The sequence below is a fragment of the Chiloscyllium plagiosum genome, chromosome 24, assembly GCF_004010195.1.
Source record: "Chiloscyllium plagiosum isolate BGI_BamShark_2017 chromosome 24, ASM401019v2, whole genome shotgun sequence".
NCBI classification, from domain to species: Eukaryota; Metazoa; Chordata; class Chondrichthyes; order Orectolobiformes; family Hemiscylliidae; genus Chiloscyllium; species Chiloscyllium plagiosum.
In genome coordinates, this window is record NC_057733.1 from 54,267,655 (window position 1) to 54,289,917 (window position 22,263).

Genomic DNA, 22,263 nt, shown 5'->3' on the forward strand with positions numbered 1-22,263 from the left:
TCGTTTGTGATGTAGTAAGGAAGCTAAGTTAACGAGAGTTGATCAGAAAGTAAATATAGTACATGATAGAGTTATGGTGGTGCCATAACTTGTTCAAATTAATACTTTGTTCAAATTAATATTTTGAAGCAGTTGTCAGGATATCAACACACTGTTCAAACTACATAAGTCTTCATCCCTTGTAACCAGTTTAAAAAATTGAAAATGCTTTGGGAGGTTGCTCACCACCTTGTCCATGTAAAATCATAAATCAAACTGCACAAAGGAATATGAAACACTAGTGACACAAAATGCAAAACATACAGCTATGAAAAGTAGTAGTAATTAAATATTGATAAACCTGACATTTTTCTCCTCTGTCATCATCACAGATGATCCACAATTACATGGAGCACTTGGAACGAACCAAACTTCACCAGTTGCTCGGAACAGACCTGCAGGAACCTGGAGTTCATAACAGAGTTAGGTAAGCATTCTCACTTGTCTTACATCCTTTTTAGTGGAATAGAAATATCGATGTGTTTCTGGAACATGTGATCAATGACCTAGTTGTCTAATGACATAGCAGTGAACAATAGTTTGGCTGATGTCGGACATGTGCATTGTCTAGTAGAGCTGTTGCTGATTAATAGGCTGAAATTAAAATAATTATGCTGATAGCACTCATTTAATAGTTAAAATATTGTTGGTAAAAACATCTTTTCTATTAATTTTTTTTTAAAAACACTGTCCTAATCTTGTAAGCTTTTACTATTGAGTATATTGTGAGAAATCCAAATATGGCAATTTGTGCTAAATAATGAGGGTTCCTTTTATGTGCATGTGTTGCGTAAGCATTGGTTTTTGCAGCCAATAAGCAGGTTAGCTGAGAGAGGATGGATAACTGAGTGATGGTTGCTAGTGCTGCAGCAGTGATGCTGAGGTGATCAGCATTGGTTTTTAAGTATTAGCAGGATGATGTCATTCTGTGTGAGCTGCTGCAGAATGTAGCTGGCTGCGTGTGCGGATGGCATTGTTTGGAGTAGACGCTTTTGTGGTTGTGGCTGAGTGACAGATTTTTCATTCCAAGGATACACCCTCAACCCCTGTGTAACCTTCCTCTTGGTCTTCTGGTCTCTGAACACAACCATGCCAGCACAGAGCCATGAGTCCTGGTTGCATGCTTCTGTTTGTGTTTGGCTTTGTTGGCGGGGCGGTGGTCATTAATTCAGCTATCCTGGTATCGCTGTCTGTTCTGCTGCTTGTGCACTATTCCGTTTCAACAGGCCTTTCGGTACTGACACAGAATCTTCCGAGAAAAATCAGGTACTTGCTAGTCCTGTGGCCTTCTACGTCTTTTTGATCTTTATATTAAGTGTCTACATTAAATCAACATATCTCTTTTTCTATTCCCCCCCCCCCCCCCCCCCCCATTGTTTGCTCCTTACTAGTTTGTTAAAATGTTTTTTAACTGAATTATGAATTCAAATCCTCTTGCTCTTTTGCATAATATTATGTATTTATGAATTGTTTTTAAATATAAATCTTGTGTGTAGATTGTATGTATTGAAAGTACTACGAATTGAGATCATTGTTTGTATGTGAATAAAAAAAACTGCTTGTTTCTGAAAATTTAAATAGGCTGAATGGTTCTGTTGTACTACTGGGCGTTCTGTGATATTGGTACACAGGGGTTGTCTGTGAAAGTAACAGTTCTGTTTAGAAATTGTACTTTTGGTAACTTTTTTAATGCAAGCACATAAACTAGCTTGTATGATGAACAGTTTATTTTCAGGTTGAAGATTTTAGTGTTGTGCATGTGCAACGTCTTGAAATAAATCCATGACCCTAGTAATCAAAACATTTATTTCATTACATTAATACCTTTGCTTCAGTTTATTTATTAGAGTACTGCTGATTAAGTTCCCAAGCTGCTCTTTGGATAAGTCAAGGTACAGGTTTATGTTTTTAGATGAGAATTGTGTAACAAAACAGTTATATGGACAGTTTAAGCCTGCTATACATTAACTTTAAGCAGTCATTTATCTGCAAGTTTTTCAATCATACAAGTAAGTCTTGTTCCTGTACTCGAGCACCCATTTTGTCTATGGTTATAATTGTTTCATGTTATGATCGTTGGACTTGCATTTCAAGTCTCATTCCAGTATTCAGTATTCCGATTACTGGTGTAAGAGCTGATAATTCTAATGATTTATGGTTAGTGTCCGCTTGATAAATAATAAAGCAGTTAGCCTCTTTGACTTTAAAATGCAGCTGAACTATGAGGGCTGTCAATTGTTAATTATTCATGTATAAATTTACATTGAGACGAGTCACAACTTGGAACTGTCCTGTTTGCGAGCTACAGCCACTGCCAACAGAGAGAATTGAATTTTAAAGTGGCAGTCTAAATCTATTCATCTAAGTTAATCTTGCGGTTGTATTTTAAGTTGATTTTACATTTCTTAGAATAAGTTTTACATCACATTAACAGCTCTGTCATTAACCATTTGTGAAGTTGAATGCTATAGTTTAAACCAGTGTTTTTCATAAAATGGCCTGGAAGCTACTTGTAATCCAGTTTCCCATCTCTGGCCTCCAGCAGACTTGCTATTCAGTGTGTGTCTGGGTTTTTGCCTACAGCTTTCCAACTATTCTATTGCTGCAATTGTGAGAAATAAGCTAATGCATAAAGGATATGTTATTTAGGTAATGGGGTTATGGCTCTCAACAGTCTACTGCAACCAGAAATAAAGTTCTGAGTACTGTGTAAATGTTTTGGTCCTATTCTGCTATCAAGGTTTGAACAAATGATTCATAAAATAATTTGTAATGAAATAAGGAATAGTAGATGCTGAAGATCTGAAATAAAATAGTTTGAGACACTCAGCAGGTCTGGCAGCATCTGTGGAGAGAAAGCAGAGTTAACATTTCAAGTCCAATGACCCTTCTTCAGAATGAACATTAACTCGTTTTCTTACAATTAATAATTTGTGTATTGATTTGGACTTGATTTGCACAGTCTCAGCTTTTCTAACATTGTTTAATTTTTAAAAGTGACCTTATTTGCATGATTTTTTTCTCTTGAGATAATGTTCCTCCAAGGTTTCTTGTAAGCTCACTCTCTGTTATGGTTGACACAGTTACATGTGCATTGTGCACAGTATTAATAAATAATGAAACATAAGTTGGGAACCGGCAGGTATGTTCCTCTGATTTTTGCTTGCGATAGTTTTACAGTAGAAGTAGCAAATTTACTGAGTTAATACAGGAGGAAGTCTTCTGTTTACAGCTTTAGTACTTGACAGAGATAGCACTCTCCTAAATTTATTCATCTTATACCCTACCTTGGCTTTTTGCTGCATTCTTTCTTCCTTTGCTGTAGTTTCCTCAGTGGGTCTATTGTGATTTTTTTAAAAATTCACTTCTAGAATGTGGGCGTTCCTGGCTGAGCTAGCGTTTATTGCCCATCCCCAATTGTCTTCTATTTTATTTACTGCAGTTGAAGATACAATACAAGTGAACATGAATTTCAAACATTGAAGGCTTTGATTCATTTCCACAATAACAAGAAAGAGTTTGAGACTATCCAAAGCACACACAAATCTTTGTGACGTATTTGGTTCACTTGTGGTGGAAACCATTATTTAAATGTCACCGGGAAGTGAATAGGCATCGGAGAATTATTGGATGCGTTGAAGCCAAATTACTTACAGGATGTATGTTGTTATTATTATATGCTGTCATTTCCGATTATGTTTGTTGACCACACTTCTGTCTCTGTTAGTAACAAATACTTGGATTTATTTGGTATCTTGTAGCCATAATGGTTCATTGCTCTACATAGTTACTTGTTGAAGTGTGCTTCGTGAAAGATGTTGATACATAATTGATTTTACCAAAATAATATGAAGGCCTAAGATCTTTAATCCTGAGGACAGTTTGGACGGATTCAGAATGTATTCCCTTAAGTGAGAATGTGAAGGGTGTCTCATTAATTTGTATAAATAATAAAGGAATTATTTTCTGCCCAGTACTTATCCCTTAATCATATTACTTTCAAAGAAAACAAATCATCTGTTTATTATGTCATAGCTGTTTCTGGGACCTTTTTGCATGCAAATTGGTTGCCACGTTTCTCACATTTCAAAGCTGCACTTCAAAATCTGTTAAACTGCTATAAAACACTTGAAAAATTCTCAGTTTATGAAAGGCACTATATTATTGCAGTTCTTCTTTCTTCTAGTGATAGAGAAGCCTTTTCTGCTAATGAGAATAATGCGAACAAAGAGGACCAATCTTAAATATATACCTGTTCAGTTGAGAGTGAAATTGGAAATTGCTCTTTCACAAATAGGGCAATGGAAACATCGAATCTTCTCCATAAAACACTGCAGATGCTGGATGAAGTGAAATTTTCAAAAATGATATTGATAGATTTTTGTTTATTGAGGGCCGTGAAAGATGCAAATCAAAGGTACTTGAGTTGAATCAGAGTCTGTAATTGATTTGATTGGTAAAACAGGCTGAAAATGAATACCTGGTTTCTAGTCTTGTGATTACATTGTGCCATAGGATTATTCATGAATCTCTTGATAGTGTTGTTTTATGTCTTGCCCAAAGGATGGTGTATCTGGCAATGCACCGGTCTCTGATTTACCATACCAAGCAGTTGACCTGGAATGTGGCATTGTGCTAACGTCACTGGACAAATATCCAAAGGGCCAAGCTAATACCGGGGACACTGGTTTCAAATCCTACAACAGCAGTTGATGAATTTAAATTTGATAAATGAAATGTAGAATTTAAAGACTAATCTCAGTGATGGTGACCAGTGATGATTGTCATTAAAATCCATGTCCTTTATGGAAGGCAATTTACTTGGTCTGGCCTATGTATAACCCTTAAGTGCACTCTAAACTAACCTAGCAAGCTAGTCAGTTCGAGGACAATTGGAGATGGAAAACAAATGATGATCTTGTCAGTGATGTCCACATTGTATGAAATAATGTTTATTTTAAAATATCAGGTCCCTATATAATGAATTACTGCTATGAACTTGTATTCTGACTCAACAGTTGCAGACACTATATTGACTAAAGACTTGTGAATTTATTTTAGATTTATATTTGGTTTGTTTTGACCAAGTGTTTTGCAGTCACCCATTTTGTAAGCAGATTTTGTAACTGATAGCTCAGGCAATTGTTTTATAGATGAGATATGAAAAATTCCCATTTGCCTTGCCCACTTCCTGTTACGAATTTCCACTTAGCGGATTATGTGCAGTTGTAGTGAATAGTCCAAAGTAAAACAGTAAATTAAAATGTCTTTGTAGTACATAATAGCTGGTTCTTGCAGCTAATGATATATATATAGCCCCTGAACTCTTGCGTTCTTGATACAGAACCTGCTATTACTGCTGTTATTCATAGACACATTCAAAAGCAGTTTTTCTGTTTGCAGAATTAATATTTAATATAGTGGTTACTGTATTTGGTTGTGTCTGTATGTTTAGCCAAGTAAGCTCCTACAGTAGGAATTTGATTAGACTTAAGAAAGAAAAGCATTAATTCCTCTTTTCTCCATGGTAATTGCAAATAGCCCACATGCATTCCCACAGAATCGTAAGTGTAGAAGGAGGCCATTTGGCCTGTTGTGTCTCCGCTGTCTCTTTGTAACCTAATGACTGAATGAATACCACAAAATGTTGCTAATTCCTGGAGACAATATCATGCCTAACAAGTACGCTGTTTCAGTTATTCCCAGCTCTTTTTATATTTTTTTTCAAGATACTTTTGCAGACTTTATCCATTCGCTTTTCTCTCTCATTATTTTCTACTGCCAATCCAAAGCATGAGTGTTTCTAAACCCCTTTGGGCAAATCTTCGCAACTTTAGTGCTGGCTTGAACTGTTCTCAAAGCTGTAAACTGATTTTTGTTTGGAATTTTGGGTCCTTTTCTGAAGCAACACTTGGCTTCTGCACAGAAAGAAGCATAAAGATGTAGAAGGAATTGGTAAACAAGTGTTGTTTAATGGAAAACTTGGAATATTTTGGTGCGTATTTTGGTGCAAATTCTTACCCCTAGTTACTGCTCTTTAACTTTTGTATTGGTGCAGTGTAAAGACCATGTCTTTTTATTTTTTATTTTTATATATACAGAATTGTAATAATTTTAAAAACCAATGGTTGTTGCACATTTTAAAAACCAACTAACTGGACATTAATTGCAAGCATCATTTATGCAGCTGCTTGTTTGAGTAGTGGTTAAAGTGTGGTTGCAGATGAACTGGAACCATGATTGGTACAACTAGCTGATTGGTGCCTGAGCTAGTAACCAATTATCAATGGCAAAGGCTTTTTGCCTGCGCAGTTTAGGAATATAAACAAGATAATGAGAGGTTATCTGACCACCAGCCCAGGAGCTGTCTGTTCTCTGCAGTAAAAGTGACTTTTAAGCCTTGGGAAAACAAGTTGATCTTTCCACTCTGCCTCTTGCAACTCAGGAAAAGCCTCCAGATTGGGAAGACTGAGAAGCAGCATTCTGACCAGTGCAAGAATCTGAGTAACCCTGTGAACAGAAATCACTGAACGGCCTTCCTAATCTTTCTCTCTGTCCATAACAGACTCTGTTAGTTTGTCTGTCTGTGCGTAAGGGGATTAGACTTTTATTAAGTAGAATTATATGCTGACTTTTTAAACTTCATTTATTGGTCATGAGTGTCACTGGCTAGCCCAGTGTTTATTGCCCATCTTTAGCTGTCTTTGAGAAGGTGATGGTGAACTGCTGCAGTCCATATGCTCTAGATAGACACTCCATGCCATTGAGAGGTAAGTCCAGGATTTTGACCCTGAGAGTGACAGTGAAGGAAAGCAATACGTTTCCAAGTCAGGATGGTGAATGACTTAGAGGAGAACTTGCAACTGGTAGTTTTCCCATGTATCTGCTGTACTTGTCCTTCCAGATGGAAGCGATTCTTTACTTTGGAAGGTGCTGGCTAAGGATTTTTGGCGAATTTCTGCAGTGCATCTTGAAGATGGTGCACACTGTTCCTGCTGTGCTTTGATGGTAGAGGGAGTGGATGCTTGTGGATGTAGTACTAATCAAGCAGGCAGCTTTGTCTTGGATGGTGTCAAGCTTCTTGAGTGTTGTTGGAGCTGCACCTGTCCAGGAAAGTGGGAAGTGTTCCATCACACTGCTGACTTGTGCCATGTAGATGGTGGACAGGCTTTGGTTAATAATTCTTTACCTGTAGAAAGAGTCTAATTATTTGTTAATCTAATCTACATAACAGAATCCAGGTCTGTACTTTGTCAGTGGGGGTCTGGAAATCGGGTAAATTGAGGAATCTTTTCATATGTCTTAAAATCTTTAACTTTTGTGATGACTCCAAGAACAGCAGGGCTTGATTAGCAGCATACTATCCCATTAGCATGACGGAGTAATATTATTCTGAGGTTGAATTTGCTGCTTATTGCTAGCGGAGCTTGACTCTACCCAGTACTTCAACTCATTTGGATGCTTGGTTTCACTCTGAGTTGTAATGAATCTTTTTTGTAAGCATTGTTTGTGCTGCAGAAGCGAGCATTTTGTGAAAATATGGCATTCATGGCACAAACAATTCTAAATGATTGTTACATTTTCCACAATGTTCATAGCCTGCTAATTATGCCTCAGAATAGAACAGGAATAGTTGCAAGGTTTTCTGCAGGCTATTCAGGACAGTTCAAGGATCACTAAAGAGGACTATGTGGCGAAAGGCAACGACAGTGAAGTCGAAGAGTTTGTGCGATATGAAAAGGAGAGATGTAGACTCCATCTTCAGCGCTCCTATTTTTAGCTGTACTGTTGGGAAGGTAGCTGAACTATAAGGGTTCTGTTTAAGGGACTCGGTGAGAAGTCCCAAGAGCAGTTGGATATCTGTTAGAATTTAGGCAGAGGTCACAGGAGTTAGTCGGTAGGTGCTGGAGTCAAGGCACCAGAAATGCCATTGTGTTTGTAAGGACTCTGAAGAAGCTACGAATTATACAGTGCAGCTGAGAGTGGGAAGTTGAAAAGCCCATAAGTAGTATTTACTTGATGTAACATGACAAGGTCAGTCTTCTGGGAAGAAAACCCATTCATAATTCTAGTTTGATGAAGCAAGTTGTTGGTGAAAAGCTGACGTTGAGCCTGTGAGTCAATACTAGAGTATAATTTCCTGTGTCTAGGGAGGCAAAGACCAGAAAGGAGGGTGACCAGTGACTGCAGGAGAAATTATTGGGTTGGCAATAATGATTCGCAATTAAATTGTGAAGGAGACTTGCATTTTATATCCTCTCATCCAATTGAAGATAGTGAGTGAACATAAGAAATAGGAACAGGAATAGATTATATGGTTATTTGAAACTGCTTCATGATTCATCCAAAGGGGAGGTAGTTACGTTGATCATCACAAGGTCCTAATTCTAGTCCCGCACCAAGTTTTGAAAAGAAAATCTATACTGACACTCAGCATTAAGAGATTACTGCATTGTTGGAACATGGAACATAGAACGCAGAATGTACAGCATAGGAACAGGCCTTCGGCCCACTAGGCATCTGCCATCCATGGTGCCAATGCAAACTAAACTCATCACCCTAAACATGGTCCATATCCTTCTATTCCCTGCCTGTTCATGTGCTTGTCTAAATCCCTCTTAAACATTACTATTGTATCTGCCTCTACCCTTCGCCGCTCCCACCTTCCCCTCACCCCCACCCCACCAGCATGTCTCGGGCACCTATCGCGCTCTGTTTAAAAACATTTGCCTCGCACATGTCCTTTACGACCTACTACGACCAAGTGAATTTGTCTCCAACTTACCAAGTCACCATGAATCCCATGTGATTTAATCTACTGAACCGGCCTACCATGAGTGAACTTTTCAAATTCTTTAGTAATGAACATATACACTGCCATACTTTCATCAATCATTTTTGTCACTTCCTCAAAAAACTCAAAAATCAAATTTGTGAGACAAGACCTTCCCAGCACATAGCCATTTTCAGGTAAGATGATCGCCTGTTTGGCTGAATATAAAAGATCCCATGGTTCTGTTTTGAAGAAGAGTTGGAGATCTACTCCCAGTATTCTTATCAAAGCATTATTTATCAAAATGTATTTTTATTAAAACATTACAATAATCATCTGATCATAATTACATTGTAATTTGTAGGACATTGCACACAGCAATGCTTCTGCCACATTGGAATGTATTAGGACACTGTTCTAATACACACTGTGTAGAACAGTGGCTACTGCATAAATATTTCATGGGTTATGAAGCATCTTCAGACTTAGTGGCGTCTGAAAAAAACTTGTATATTTATATTGCATTTCAGTGAGTTACAAGTGGGGGTATTTCTTCTCTTCTTTAACAGCTGATTGTCTTAACAAAAGGAGGCTAGTAGTCAATGAAAATAAAAACATAAGGACGAGGAGCAGGAGTAGACTTTGAGCCTGCTCCACCATTCGATAAGATCATGGCTGATCTTTTCGGGGCCACAGCACCACTTACCCGCGCTCTCACTGTATCCCTTAATTCCTTTATTGTTCAATAAAATATCGATCTTAGCTTTAAAAGTGTTTACTGAAGTAGCGTCAACTACTTCACTGGGCAAGGAATTCCATAGATTTACAACGGTCAGGGTGAAGAAGTTCCTTCACAATTCAGTCCAAAATCCGCTCCCTCTAATCTTGAAGCTATGCCCTCTTGTCCTAGCTTCACCTGCCAGTGGAAACATCCTCTCTACTTCTATCTTATCTGTTCCCTTCATAATTTTATATGTTTCTATAAGATGCCCCCTTATCCTCCTGAATTCCATTGAATATAATCCCAGTCTACTCAGTCGATCTTCATAAGCCAAAACCCTCAACTCTAGAATCAACCTAGTGAACCTCCTCTGCACCCTGTCCAGTAAGGAGACCAAAACTGCACACAGTACTCCAGGTGTGGCCTCACCGGCACACTGTACAGCTGCAAAATAACCTCCCTGCTTTTCATTTCAATCCCTTTAGCAATGAAGGACAAAATTCTATTTGCCTTAATTACTTGTTATACCTGCAGACCAGCATTCTGTGATTCATGCACAAGGACACCCAGGTCCCTCTGCAGAGCAGCATGCTGCAACTTTTCACCATTCAAGTAATAATCCTTTTTACTGACACTTCTACCAAGATGGATGACTTCATATTTATTTACATTGTGCTCCATCTGCCAGACCTTTGCCAACTCAATTAAAATATCTATGTTCTTATGCAAAGTTTCACAGTCTTCTGCACACTTTGTTCTGCCACTCATTTTAGTGTCATCTGCGAACTTTGACATACTACACGTGGTCCCAACTCCAAAGCATCCATATAAATTGTGAATAATTGTGGACACCATACTGATCCCTGAGGCACACCATTAGTCACCGATTGCCAGCCAGAATAGCACTTATTTATCCCCACTCTTTGCTTCCTGTTAATCAACCAAACCTCTGTCCATGCCAAAACTTTGCCTGTATCATGCATTCTTATCTTATGCAGCAGCCTTTTGTGCAACACCTTGACACAAGCCTTTTGGAAATCTAGGTACACCACATCTACTGAGACCCCATTGTCCACCTAGTGTCTTCATAGAAAGCCAAAAGATTTGTTAAGCATGACCTGCCCTTCATGAACTCATGCTGCGTCTGCCCAATGGGACAATGGGGATGCCTTGCTATTTCTTCCTTGGTAATAGACTCCAGCATCTTCGCCACTGCAGAAGTTAAGCTAACCAGTCTATAATTTCCCATCTTTTGTCTACCTCCCTCCTTAGACTGTGGTGTCACATTTGACATTTTTCAATCTGCTGGGACTGCCCAGAGTCCAATGAAATTTGGAAAATTACCACAGGTGCAGTTGCTAGTTCTCCCACCATCTCTTAGTACCCTGGGATGCATTCCATCAGGGCCAGGAGACTTGTCAATCCTTAGGTTCATTAGCTTACCCAACAGTGTCTCTTCTGAAATAATGATTGTTTCCAGGTCCTCACTTTTGTCTCTTTGACAATTACTGGCATGTTATTAGTGCCCTTCACTGTGAAGACTGATACAAAATACCTGTTCGATGCCTCGGCCATTTCATCATATCCCGTAACTAAATGCCCCCTTCTCATCCTCTAAAGAACCAATCCACCCTCTGAAAAGCATCCAAACCACCCCATCCCCATAACCTGCTCATCACTTGACACCACAGGCCAATTTTTAGCCTGGTCCAATCCATCTAACTTGCACATCTTTAGACTGTGGGAGGAAATCAGACCCACCCAGAAGAGACTCACTCAGACACAGAGAGAATGTGCAAACCCCACGCGTTCATCTGAGGGTCCCCAGCACTGTGAGGCAGCAGTGCTACATGAATGTTATGACATTTCAAGTGTCCACAATTTAAAGTGCTAATCCGTGTACAGAGGTTTCCTGCCTCTGTTACTCTCTCATGCAGTGCATTTCAGATTTCTCACCACACTCTGGGTGAAATTTCTTTTCCCTCTGTTCCCCTCTAAGCCTCTGCCTTTCACCTTAAAATTATGAGGAGAAAGTGAGGTCTGCAGATGCTGGAGATCAGAGATGGAAATGTGTTGCTGGAAAAGCGCAGCAGGTCAGGCAGCATCTAGGGAACAGGAGAATCGACGTTTCGGGCTAATGCCCGAAACGTCGATTCTCCTGTTCCCTAGATGCTGCCTGACCTGCTGCGCTTTTCCAGCAACACATTTCCACCTTAAAATTATGCCCCCCTCATTACTACCCTTCAAATAAGGGGAACAACTGTGTTCTTTGCACTCTCTTCATGTCCTTCATAATCTTATGTGCCCCAAGTAGATCCCCTCTCAACCTTCTCTGCTCTAAAGAAAAGAACTCTGGCTTATCCAGCCTCTCTTCATAATTGAAATACTCCATCCCAGGCGAGATCTTGGTGAACCCCCCAGCTCTGCACACCCGCATTGCGATCACATCCTTTCTATAGTGCTGTGATCAGAATTGCACACAGTGCTCCAGCTGTGGCCTAACCAAAGTTTTGTATAGCTCCAACATAACCTCCCTCCTCTTAGAATTGATGCCGCGACTGATAAATTCCTACTTTTCCTTGGTTTCTATCTATTGTACAATCTTCAATTCCATTACAGTGGAAACAGTTGAGACATTTGTTTAGTTTCCTGCTTAACATCATTGTATTGACCCTGCGATAATATCAGAGCAACAAACTGGTCAATACGGATGAACCCATTCAATTTCTCATGAGTGGCTACACCCTCAAATGTTGTTAATAGGTAATTCTGTGACATGATATCGTTGAAAACTGCCTATCATAAAAGAGGACAACTGTGCTCTTTGAGGTGGCAATCATTTCAGTTCCTGGACATAATCACAGGAGTTCCTCAAAATATTGTCTTAAGCCAAACCATGTTTAGCTGCATCATCGATAACTCTTTCATCGTAAGGTCAAAAGAACAGACGATCAGTCATTGAATTCCACACGTAGCATGCATTGCATACCTTCTTTCAGATTTTCTGTCAACAGATACTGTATGTGGAATAGTCCCAATGAGACACCTGGACAGAAATTGCTGGAGCAACTGAACAGATATGGCAGCATCTGTGGAGAGAAAGCAGAGTTTATGTTTCAGGTCCAGTATCTTCCTTCAGAACTGAGTATCATTTAGACAGTTAATCTGATGAAACAGTAGTTAATGATCACTGTGAACCCACCATGAGTAGGAGTCAGGACTGTGAGATTATCAGTATGGTTCTCTGAATATGTTAGGATATCGCTGTACTAGTCTGGGACGTAAGATCGTGAAGAAGTTTACAATTTTGCTTGAGCTGAGATTGCCTTAATCTTAGGCTGTTATGGCACCTGCTTCATCTATTCTTCCTCTTAGTGAACCTTGTTCATGGCAATGACTCTCAGAGCATTGAATCACTTACACATAGGTCAAACCATTTTGAAGTGGCAGTCTCCCTTCTGTCAGAGCACTTCTGCAACAATCTAGAACTTTCATGGTGACTTTTCTGGTCCTAACCCTCCAATTACTTGATTTGTTGAAGTCAGTTTACAATTTGTCTTTTTGTTTTTGTTCATTCCTGGGATGTGAGCAGAGCTGGCAAAGCTCATGTTTGTTGCCCATTCTTAATTGCCCTTCAACTGACTATCTTGCAAGGTCATTCAAAGGGAATTGAAGATTCATCCATATTGTTGTCAATGTGGAGTCACACAGACTGGGGAGGGAGCTGTATTTCCTTCCTTAAGGGACATTAATGAAGCAACTGGCTTATTACAGCAAATTACTTTAGCCTCTGACATTAGAACACTGATATTATGACAGTGCTATCATCTCCCTTCCCAGAATCTCTGGATTCTTTATTCAGTACCATGGTCTCAAGGGTATCATACTCCTATACCATAGCCAATTAGATGTGAAGCATTTCATTGCATAACAAATCATAGGATTAAGGTGATCCTTCCAGATTTAAAAAGTGCCAGATGCATCACAGGATTGAGGCAAACTAAATGGTCAATCAGTAGAATAGAATAGCCTTTATTGTCACATATACTCAATGAGTATAGTGAAAAGTTTATATAGACTCATGGAGATATACAGCACGGAAACAGACCCTTCCGTCCAACTCGTCCATGCTGACCAGATATCCTAAATTAATCTAGTTCCATTTGCCAGCACTTATCCCTCTAAACCCTTTCTATTCATATACAAATTCAGATGCCTTTTAAATATTGTAATTGTACCAGCCTTCACCACTTCCTCTGGCAGCTCATTCCATATACCTCTGTGTGAAAAGGTTGCCCCTTAGGTCTTTTTATACATCTTTCCCCTCTCAGCCTAAACTAATGCCCTCTCGTCTGGACTTCCCCATCTTGTCTGTTTACCCTATCAATGCCCCTATCATTTTATACACATCTATAAGGTCACCCCTCAGCCTCTGACACTCTAGGGAAAACAGCCTCAGCCTATTGAGCCTCTCCCTGTAGCTCAAACCCTCCAACCCTGGCAATGTCGTTGTAAATCCTTTCTGAACCCTTTCAGGTTTCACAACATCAGAATTGCATGCAGTATTCCAAAAGTGGTCTAACCAATGTCCTGTACAGCCACAAAATTACCTCCCAACTCCTATACTCAATACTCTGACCAATAAAGGAAAGCATACCAAACGCCTCCTTCACTATCCTGTCAACTTGCCACTCCACTTTCAAGGAATTATGAACCTGCACTCCAAGGTCTATTTGTTCAGCAACACTCCCCAGAACCTTAATATTAAATGTTTACAAGTCCTGCCCTGATTTCCACCTTCGCATTTATCTAAATTAAACTCCACCTGCCACTCCTCAGCCCATTGGCCAATCTGATCCAGAACCTGTTGTAAGCTGAGGTAACCTTCTTCGATGTCTACTCTACCTCCCATTCTGGTGTCATCTGCAAACTTACTAACTATACCTCCCATGTTCACATCCGAGTCATTTATATAAATGACAAAAAAACAGTGGACTCTGCACCGATTCTTGTGCACTCCACTGCTCACAGGCCTCCAGTCTGTGCAGTCCAGCAATTGTCCACCACCATGCTCTGTCTTCTACCTTTGAGCCAGCTCTATATTGTAATGGCTAGTTCTCTCTATATTCTATATTATCTAATCTTGCTGACCAGTTTACCATGGGGAACCTTGTCAAACGCCTTACTGAAGTCCATATAGATTTTGTCCACTGTCCCTCATCAATCCACTTCATTACTACTTCAAAAAACTCCATCAAGTTAGTGAGACATGATTTCCCACACACAAAGCCATGTTGACTATCCCGAATCAGTCCTTGCCTTTCCAAATACATGTCAACCCTGTCCCTCAGAATTCCCTCCAACAACTTGCCCAACATCGATGTCAGGCTCACCAATCTATCGTTCCTTTTTTTTTCTTACTACCTTGCTTAAATAGTGGGACCATGTTAGCCAACCTCTAGTCTTCTGGCATCTCACCTGGGCTATTGATGATACAAATGTCTCAGCAAGGGGCCCAGCAATCACTTCCCTAGCTTCCCACAATAGTTCTAGGGTACACCTGATCAGGTCCCGGGGATTTATCCATCTTTCTGCGGTTTATGACATCCAGCGCTACCACCTCCTATAATATGGACATTTTTCAAGATGTCACTATCTATTTCCCCACATTCTGTGTCTTCCATATCTTTCTCCACAGTAAACACTGATGCAAAATACTTTCTTTGTATCAGCCCATCTCATGCGGCTCTACACAAAGTCCACCTTGCTGATCTTTGAGGGGCCCTATTCTCTCCCTAGTTACTCTTTTGTCCTTAAGGTATTTGTAAAAACCCTTTGGATTCTCTTTAATCCTGTTTGCCAAAGCTATCTCATTTCCCTGTTTTGCCCTCCTGATTTCTCTTTTAAGTATACTCCTACTGCGTTTATACTCTTCTAAGGATTCACTCGATCTCTACTGTCTATACCTGACTTATGCTTCCTTCTTTTTTCTTTACCGAAACCTCAATTTCTATGTGGCCAATTATGGTGCCAACTCAGATGCAAAAGTACCTAGTTACTTAGTTACAAGATCTTAGACAATAGAGAAATAAGATGTCCAGCGTTACAGAAATAAAGTTCAATACAACAGACCACGCTGGCACTGAGCTTACAGTCCACAGTCGGCCCTGAGTCCACGCTGCACCGGTGACACACCATACTGTGCCAGGAGGCCCCTACAGGAGGAGGCCACTACGTCAGGCCAGGAGGCTGTCATGCCAAAGCCACACTGGTAGACTGCTGTACCATGCTGCTGTGGGATTCGTCACTCACCAGAAGCTAGGAATAGTCATTGCAGCCCGGGAGTTGAAGAGGGAAAAAAAGGACAAGAAAAGAAAGCACTAAAAGGAAGAAAGAGAAGAAAAAGAACAACAACAATGGGCAGAGCAGAAGAGCTCCAGTTGGAGCGTTCTACTCTGCCACCTTCTTGCAACATCGAATTGTACAGCAGTATTACACAGCAGGATGGATCAGGATAAACTATTTCAACTGGTTGGGGATTCCAGACTAAGGCACTATAGTCTAAACATTAGGGCCAAACCACTCAGGAGTGGTGTTCGGAAGCACTTCTAAACACAAAGTAGTGTTTGGAACTCTGCTCCACATCAGTTGTTAATTTTAAATCTGAGATGTTTGTTAAGCAAAGGTATTCAGGAATATGAGCCAAAGGTGGGTTCAGTCACTAATCAGTCATGATCTCGTTGATTAGCAGAACAGGCTGAGGAATGGAATGACCTATTCCTGTTCCTATATTCCCAACATTGAAGAGGCAGCACGTTGGCTCAGTGGTTAGCACTGCTGCCTCTCAGCACCAGGGACCCGGATTTGATTCCACCCTCTGGTGAGTGGAGTTTGCATGTTCTCCCCGTGTGTGTGTGTGTGTGCGCGCGCGCGCTCTCGGAGTCCAAAGATATGCAAGTTATGTGGATTGGCCAGACTAAATTACCCCGTAGTGCCCAGGGATGTCGAGGCTGTGTGCCCTAGCCATGGTAAATGTAGGTTTACAGGAATAAAGTAGGAGGATGTCTGGGTGGGATGCACTTCAAAGGATCAGTATGGACTCATTGGGCCAAATGGCCTGTTTCAACACTGTAGGGATTCTATGATCCTAATATTGTTTGTGGATTCTCAAATAGTGGATTGAGATTAATGTTGATCTCACAGCTGCTCCTAAAATTCAGAGATTGAGATTAGAATTTATCTTCTCTGCCTGTAGAGTCATACAGTATGGAAACAGACCCTTTGGTCCAGCTCGTCCATGCCTAGCAAATTTCCAAAACTGAACTAGTCCCATTTGCATGCATTTTGGCCCAAGTCCCTCTAAACCGTTCTTATTCATGCACCTGTCCAAATGTCTTTTAAATGTTCCAACTGTACCTGAATTTACCACTTCCTCTGGCCGTTCATTCCACATATAAACCACCCTCTGTGAAAAGATTGCCCCTCTGGTCCTGTTCAATTTTATAGTTTTTAATGAGAGTTTGAGTCTGGTAGTATGTTCAGGCAGCCTTTATTGCGATTTACACTAGTCACAACATCGATAAAAGGCACACCAAAAGTTTCAGAATGTCTTAACCTATACACTTCAAGCTTAGAGTCACCCCTGCCATCCTGCCCTTGATTATTCAACATGTATGTTCAAGCATTGGTGCCAGATTCATTGGCCACACTCACAAGGGAGTGCAAAACATCACTTAAGTACATGTATGGCCATCTAGGCTCTCAAGACCAATCGGAACATTGTCATCAAACCAGCAGACAAAGGAGAAGCCATTGTCACACAGAATAGAGCAGACTATTGCAAAGGAGTGTACTGACAACTGAACAATCAGGACACTAACGACAACTACCGGCCGGACCAGAGAACACATTTGTGAACTAAATAGACTGATCAGAACTTTGGATCTAGCCCTTCAAAGTATCCTACACACTCAGTCCGTATACTTGCATAGTAGATTTCTACTGCCTTCCAAAGATTCACAAAGCCAACACACCTGGATGTCCTATCGTATCAGATAATGGGACCCTATGTGGAACCTCTCTGGCTATGTCAAGGCCATCTTGAAACCCACTGTACAAAGAACACCCAGCTTCTGTCATGGCACCACAGATTTCATACAGAAACTCGGCACCAACTGACCAATCAAACCAGAAATCCTGCTTGTCACAATGGACATTTTGGCATTGTACACCAGCATCCCTCATGATGGTGGCATCGCTGCAACGGCATCAGTACTGAACACCAAGTGCCAATTTCCAAATGCCATCCACCAACTCATCTGCTTCATCCTAAAACAACTTCATTGTGATATCAACAAGTTTCTCCCCACCATCAGACTTACTTTGGACTACTCTTTTGAATCCGTCTGCTTCTTGGATACTTGCATCTCCATTCAAGATGGACATCTCAGTGCCACAGTCTACAGCAAGTTTGCAGATAGCCTCACAATGCTTCATGTCTGGAGCTTCCACCCTAAACATATTAAAGCAACCGTCCCCTACCGACAAGCCCGCATGTTCAGAATCTACTTGGATGAGGGAAATGCGACAGACACCTAAAGATGTTGAAGGAAGCACTCATAAGATGCTTAGCTCATCGGTTACCAATTGACTTAGTCCACAGTGAAAAACCGTAATGACCTCAGAAGACTGATTGGGTACCCTTCATGATTCAGTACTTCCCTGGATAAGAGAGACTATGCCATGTTCTTCGCAGCCTTCAACACATCATTGACGACTGTGAATACCTTGTCAAGATCTTCCCTACACCTCTACTTCTCACCTTCAAAAACCTTAAACAGGCCATTGTTCGTAGCAAACTACCCAGACTTCAGGACAATATCAATCACAACACACACAACCCTGCCATGGCACCTTCTGAAGACATGGATTCTGCCATCATGGGAACACCACGTACATAGCAGGTACTCATGTGACTCGGCCAATGACATCTATCTTGTACAATGCAGGCAAGGATGCCCTGAAGCATGGTACGTTGCGAGACCATGCAGATGCTACGACAGTGGATGAATGGACACCACACAATGATCAACACAAGGTGGGGAGGGGGTGGGGGTTCCTCCCACTGGGTTAGCACTTTGAAGGTCCAGGACATTTAGCCTCCGATCTCTGGGTGAGTGGCCTCCGAGGCAGACTTTGAAATATGCAAAAACTCAAAATCGCAGAGCAGAGGCGGATAACTAAATTTCATACCAATGAGGGCAGCCTGAACTGTGATCTCGGGTTAGGGTACAGGTAACCCCACCACACTATAAACTCACACACACTGACACAGACCCTCTCCCACGCACGAACACTCACACACGTTCACTCTCTCAAATGTGTGCGCGACACACACACACACAGACACATAAACTCGCAAATTGCTCGCTCTCTCACTGAGGGAAATTATTTCATTCAAGCTTCCTTTCTGTCAAAAGAACTTAAAAACCTGACCTTGGCTTCAAACACATTCAAAGCAGGACCTCACAGTTAAAGTGCATTATCTAACCTGTGATGTCACCTCTTGTAAATTGATAAGACCTTTAATTATCGAGGGACAATGACTTGAAAGGAATCTGGATTTTACATTTTAATCAGCAGCCTACCTCCTAACGGATTAAAGGATTCAACAAGGGTAACTAGTTTTAAAGTTGATAACTTTTTTTATAAATACTGAGTCTTATATCTCTCTATAATACTGCACCTGAGGAAGGAGCTGAGCTCTGAAAGCTTGCAATTTCAAATAAACCTGTTGGACTATAACCTGGTGTTGTTTGACATTTGGCCTTGTCCACCCCAGCCCAATTCCAGCATCTCCACATCTCGATTACTATTGATCAGTGCCTCCGACTTATCCCTTTGTAATTGGCTCTCTGGTACAGTATCTTATGTTCAAGTAACACTTGCCAGCTGCATCGTGTTAACTGCCAATTAATTGGATACTTGCCTGTCACTTCAGGACCTTTTAAATTCCTCATTACAGCAAATACAACAGAATATTGTTTTTTGATCAGTTCCACCAAAGTTTTATGTGGTGCATCTAATGTTAGAATTCTTTAGCTAAACAGGTTGTGTCTTAATGTGTTCATTCAGTTCACATTCCACTGTCTGCTAATTCCTGTAAGTATGATTCTTTTCTCCCTGTAATGATATAGGGATTGCTTTTCCTGTCTGAGACTGGTTTGAATATTTTCCATTAAGGCTTTTAGTGATTTTATTTGTATATATGTGGATCCATAACTACTATGGAATCCTAACTAAAACCTACTCTTAATATTGTAACAGATTGATTAAATAATTCAAGAGAAAGAACTAATTAGTGCAAAATGTTTTTATTTATGTTCTATGTGTAAGCAACTGCAGCTGCACTTTCTATCTCCGGAAGCTTGGGTCTACATTCTACTCATGAAGACTACATTAAGCAAATATTTTCCCAAGTGCTCAAACTACTGTCAGCCATGTTCTGCTGCATTAACCATGGGCAGCCGTCTGCCATTTTGTGCGACTCAGTCATGAGCATCCCTAACAGGTCCCATTTAAATCTTTCTCCTTTCACCTTAAAATTATGCCCTCCAGTTTTTTAACTCCCCTAACTTAGGGGAAAGAACTTTTGATAGTCACCTGATCTATGCCCCTCATAACCTTATAAACCTCTAAAAGGTTACCCCTCAACCTCCTACACTCCAGTGAAAAGAGTCCTAGCCTCTCCTTAAACCCTCCAGTCTCAGTAAAATCTTGTCAACCTTTTCCGCACCTATTCTAAATTTATGATATCCTCCCTGTAGCAGGGTAACCAGAACTGTACAGAGTATCCAAAAGTGGCCTCACCAACGTCCTGTACAACTGTAACATAACATCCCAAATTCAGTACTCAGTGGCCTGAGCAACGAAGGCAAGCATGCTAAATGTCTTCTTCACCACACTGTCTACCTCTGACACAACTTCCAATTGTACTCGTAGCACGAATGTGTTCAAGGTTATTTAAACATGGTACATGGAGGAAATGTACTGGTTCCAGGGCAGTTTTGGAGGAGCAGCAAATACTGGCCTTCCCAGTTGGTCTGACACCCCAAGAATAAATAAAAACGCATTGTGTTGGGCCATAAAACAACAAAAAAATGGCTGGAGGCTCTGGATGCGCCAAAGGTATACAAAATGATATGCTCCAGAACTTGCCAAACCCTTAGCCAAGCTGTTCTAGTATGGTTGCAAAGTGAGCAACTACACAACAATATGGAAGATTGCCCAAGTATGTCCTGAACAGAGAAGGACAAATTAAATCTAGCCATTTACCATCCCGTTAATCTACACTTGATCATCAGTAAAGTGATGGAAGGTGTCATCAGCAATAGCAGCCCTTGCTTAGCAATGACCTACTCACTAATACTTGGTTTGGGTTCCACAAGGCCATTCAACTCCTGAAATCATTACAGTTTGATTCAAGCATGGACAGAAGAGGTAAATACTCGAGGTGAGATAAGAGTGACTGCACTTGACATCAAGGTTTCTTTTGACTGTACATCGCGTCAAGGAGCTTTCGGAAAACTGGAGTCAGTAGGTATGAGGGGTGGGGGGGGGGGTCTCCTTTAGCACAAAGGAAGGGGTGGTTTTGGTTGTTGAACATCAGTCATCTCTGCTGCTGGACACCACTCCAGGAGTGCCTCAAAGCAGCGTCATTGGCCCACTTTCAGCTGCTTAATCAATTACCTTTCCTCCATTTTAAGGTCAGAAGCGGGGATGTTCAGTGATTGCAGGATGTTCAGCACCATTCAAGATTCCTCTTATATAGAACAATCAGTCAGTGCCTGAATACAGCAAGACCTGGACACTAGTCAGGTTTAGACTGACAAGCGGCAAGAAACGAAAATGGTAGTTACAACATGTAAAAGACATTTGGACAAGTACATGAATAGGAAATTTTTAGAAGATATGGGCCAACTGCAGGAGTGTGGGACTAGTTCAGTTTGGGAATCTTGTCGGCATGGATGAGTTGGACCAAAGGGTCTGTTTCTGTGCTGTATGAATCTATGACAATGATATTTGTGCCACACAACTGTCAGGCAACAACCCTCTCCAACAAGAGAGATTCTAAATCACCCTTGACATTTAATGGCTTAACTATCACTGAATCCACCACTACTTACATTTGGAGGGTTATTCATTGACCAGAAACTAAACTGGACTAGTCATATAAGTAGAAAGTGAGGTCTGCAGATGCTGGAGATCAGAGATGGAAATGTGTTGCTCGAAAAGCGCAGCAGGTCAGGCAGCATCTAGGGAACAGGAGAATCGACGTTTCGGGCATTAGCCCTTCTTCAGGAATGAGGAAAGTTGAGAGGGAGAAAGAGAGTTTCTTCAAGGAAGGCATCCTTGTAAGAGGATTCGCAGTAGGTTGAAATCTTTGAGGAGAAAGTGAGGTCTGCAGATGCTGGAGATCAGAGATGGAAATGTGTTGCTGGAAAAGCGCAGCAGGTCAGGCAGCATCTAGGGAACAGGAGAGTCATATAAGTACTGTGGCTACAAGAGCAAGTCAGAGTCGAGGGCTCTTGCAGTGAGTAACCTCCTAGCTCCTTGTTGCCAGTCTACCATCTACAAGACAAAGGTCTGTAGTTTGATGAAATACTCCCTGTTAGTCTGGATTAGTGCAACTGTCACAACACTCAAGATGTCTGACATGTAATATGTTGTT

General features: G+C 40.8%; 1 protein-coding gene across 9 annotated transcripts in view; it reads left to right on the forward strand.

The window, feature by feature from the left end:
* The window catches only part of spag9b (sperm associated antigen 9b), a 293,766-nt gene that overhangs the window by 151,959 nt on the left and 119,544 nt on the right, over positions 1-22,263 (forward strand). For 6 of the 9 annotated variants that reach the window (XM_043715172.1, XM_043715174.1, XM_043715173.1 and 3 more), the window contains one exon: positions 372-466. In XM_043715172.1, coding sequence (XP_043571107.1) covers positions 372-466 — 95 coding nt within the window. Of the gene's footprint in view, positions 1-371; positions 467-958; positions 1,306-22,263 lie in introns of those variants that run through there. The other 3 variants (XM_043715178.1, XM_043715180.1, XM_043715181.1) reach the window with 3 other exon arrangements.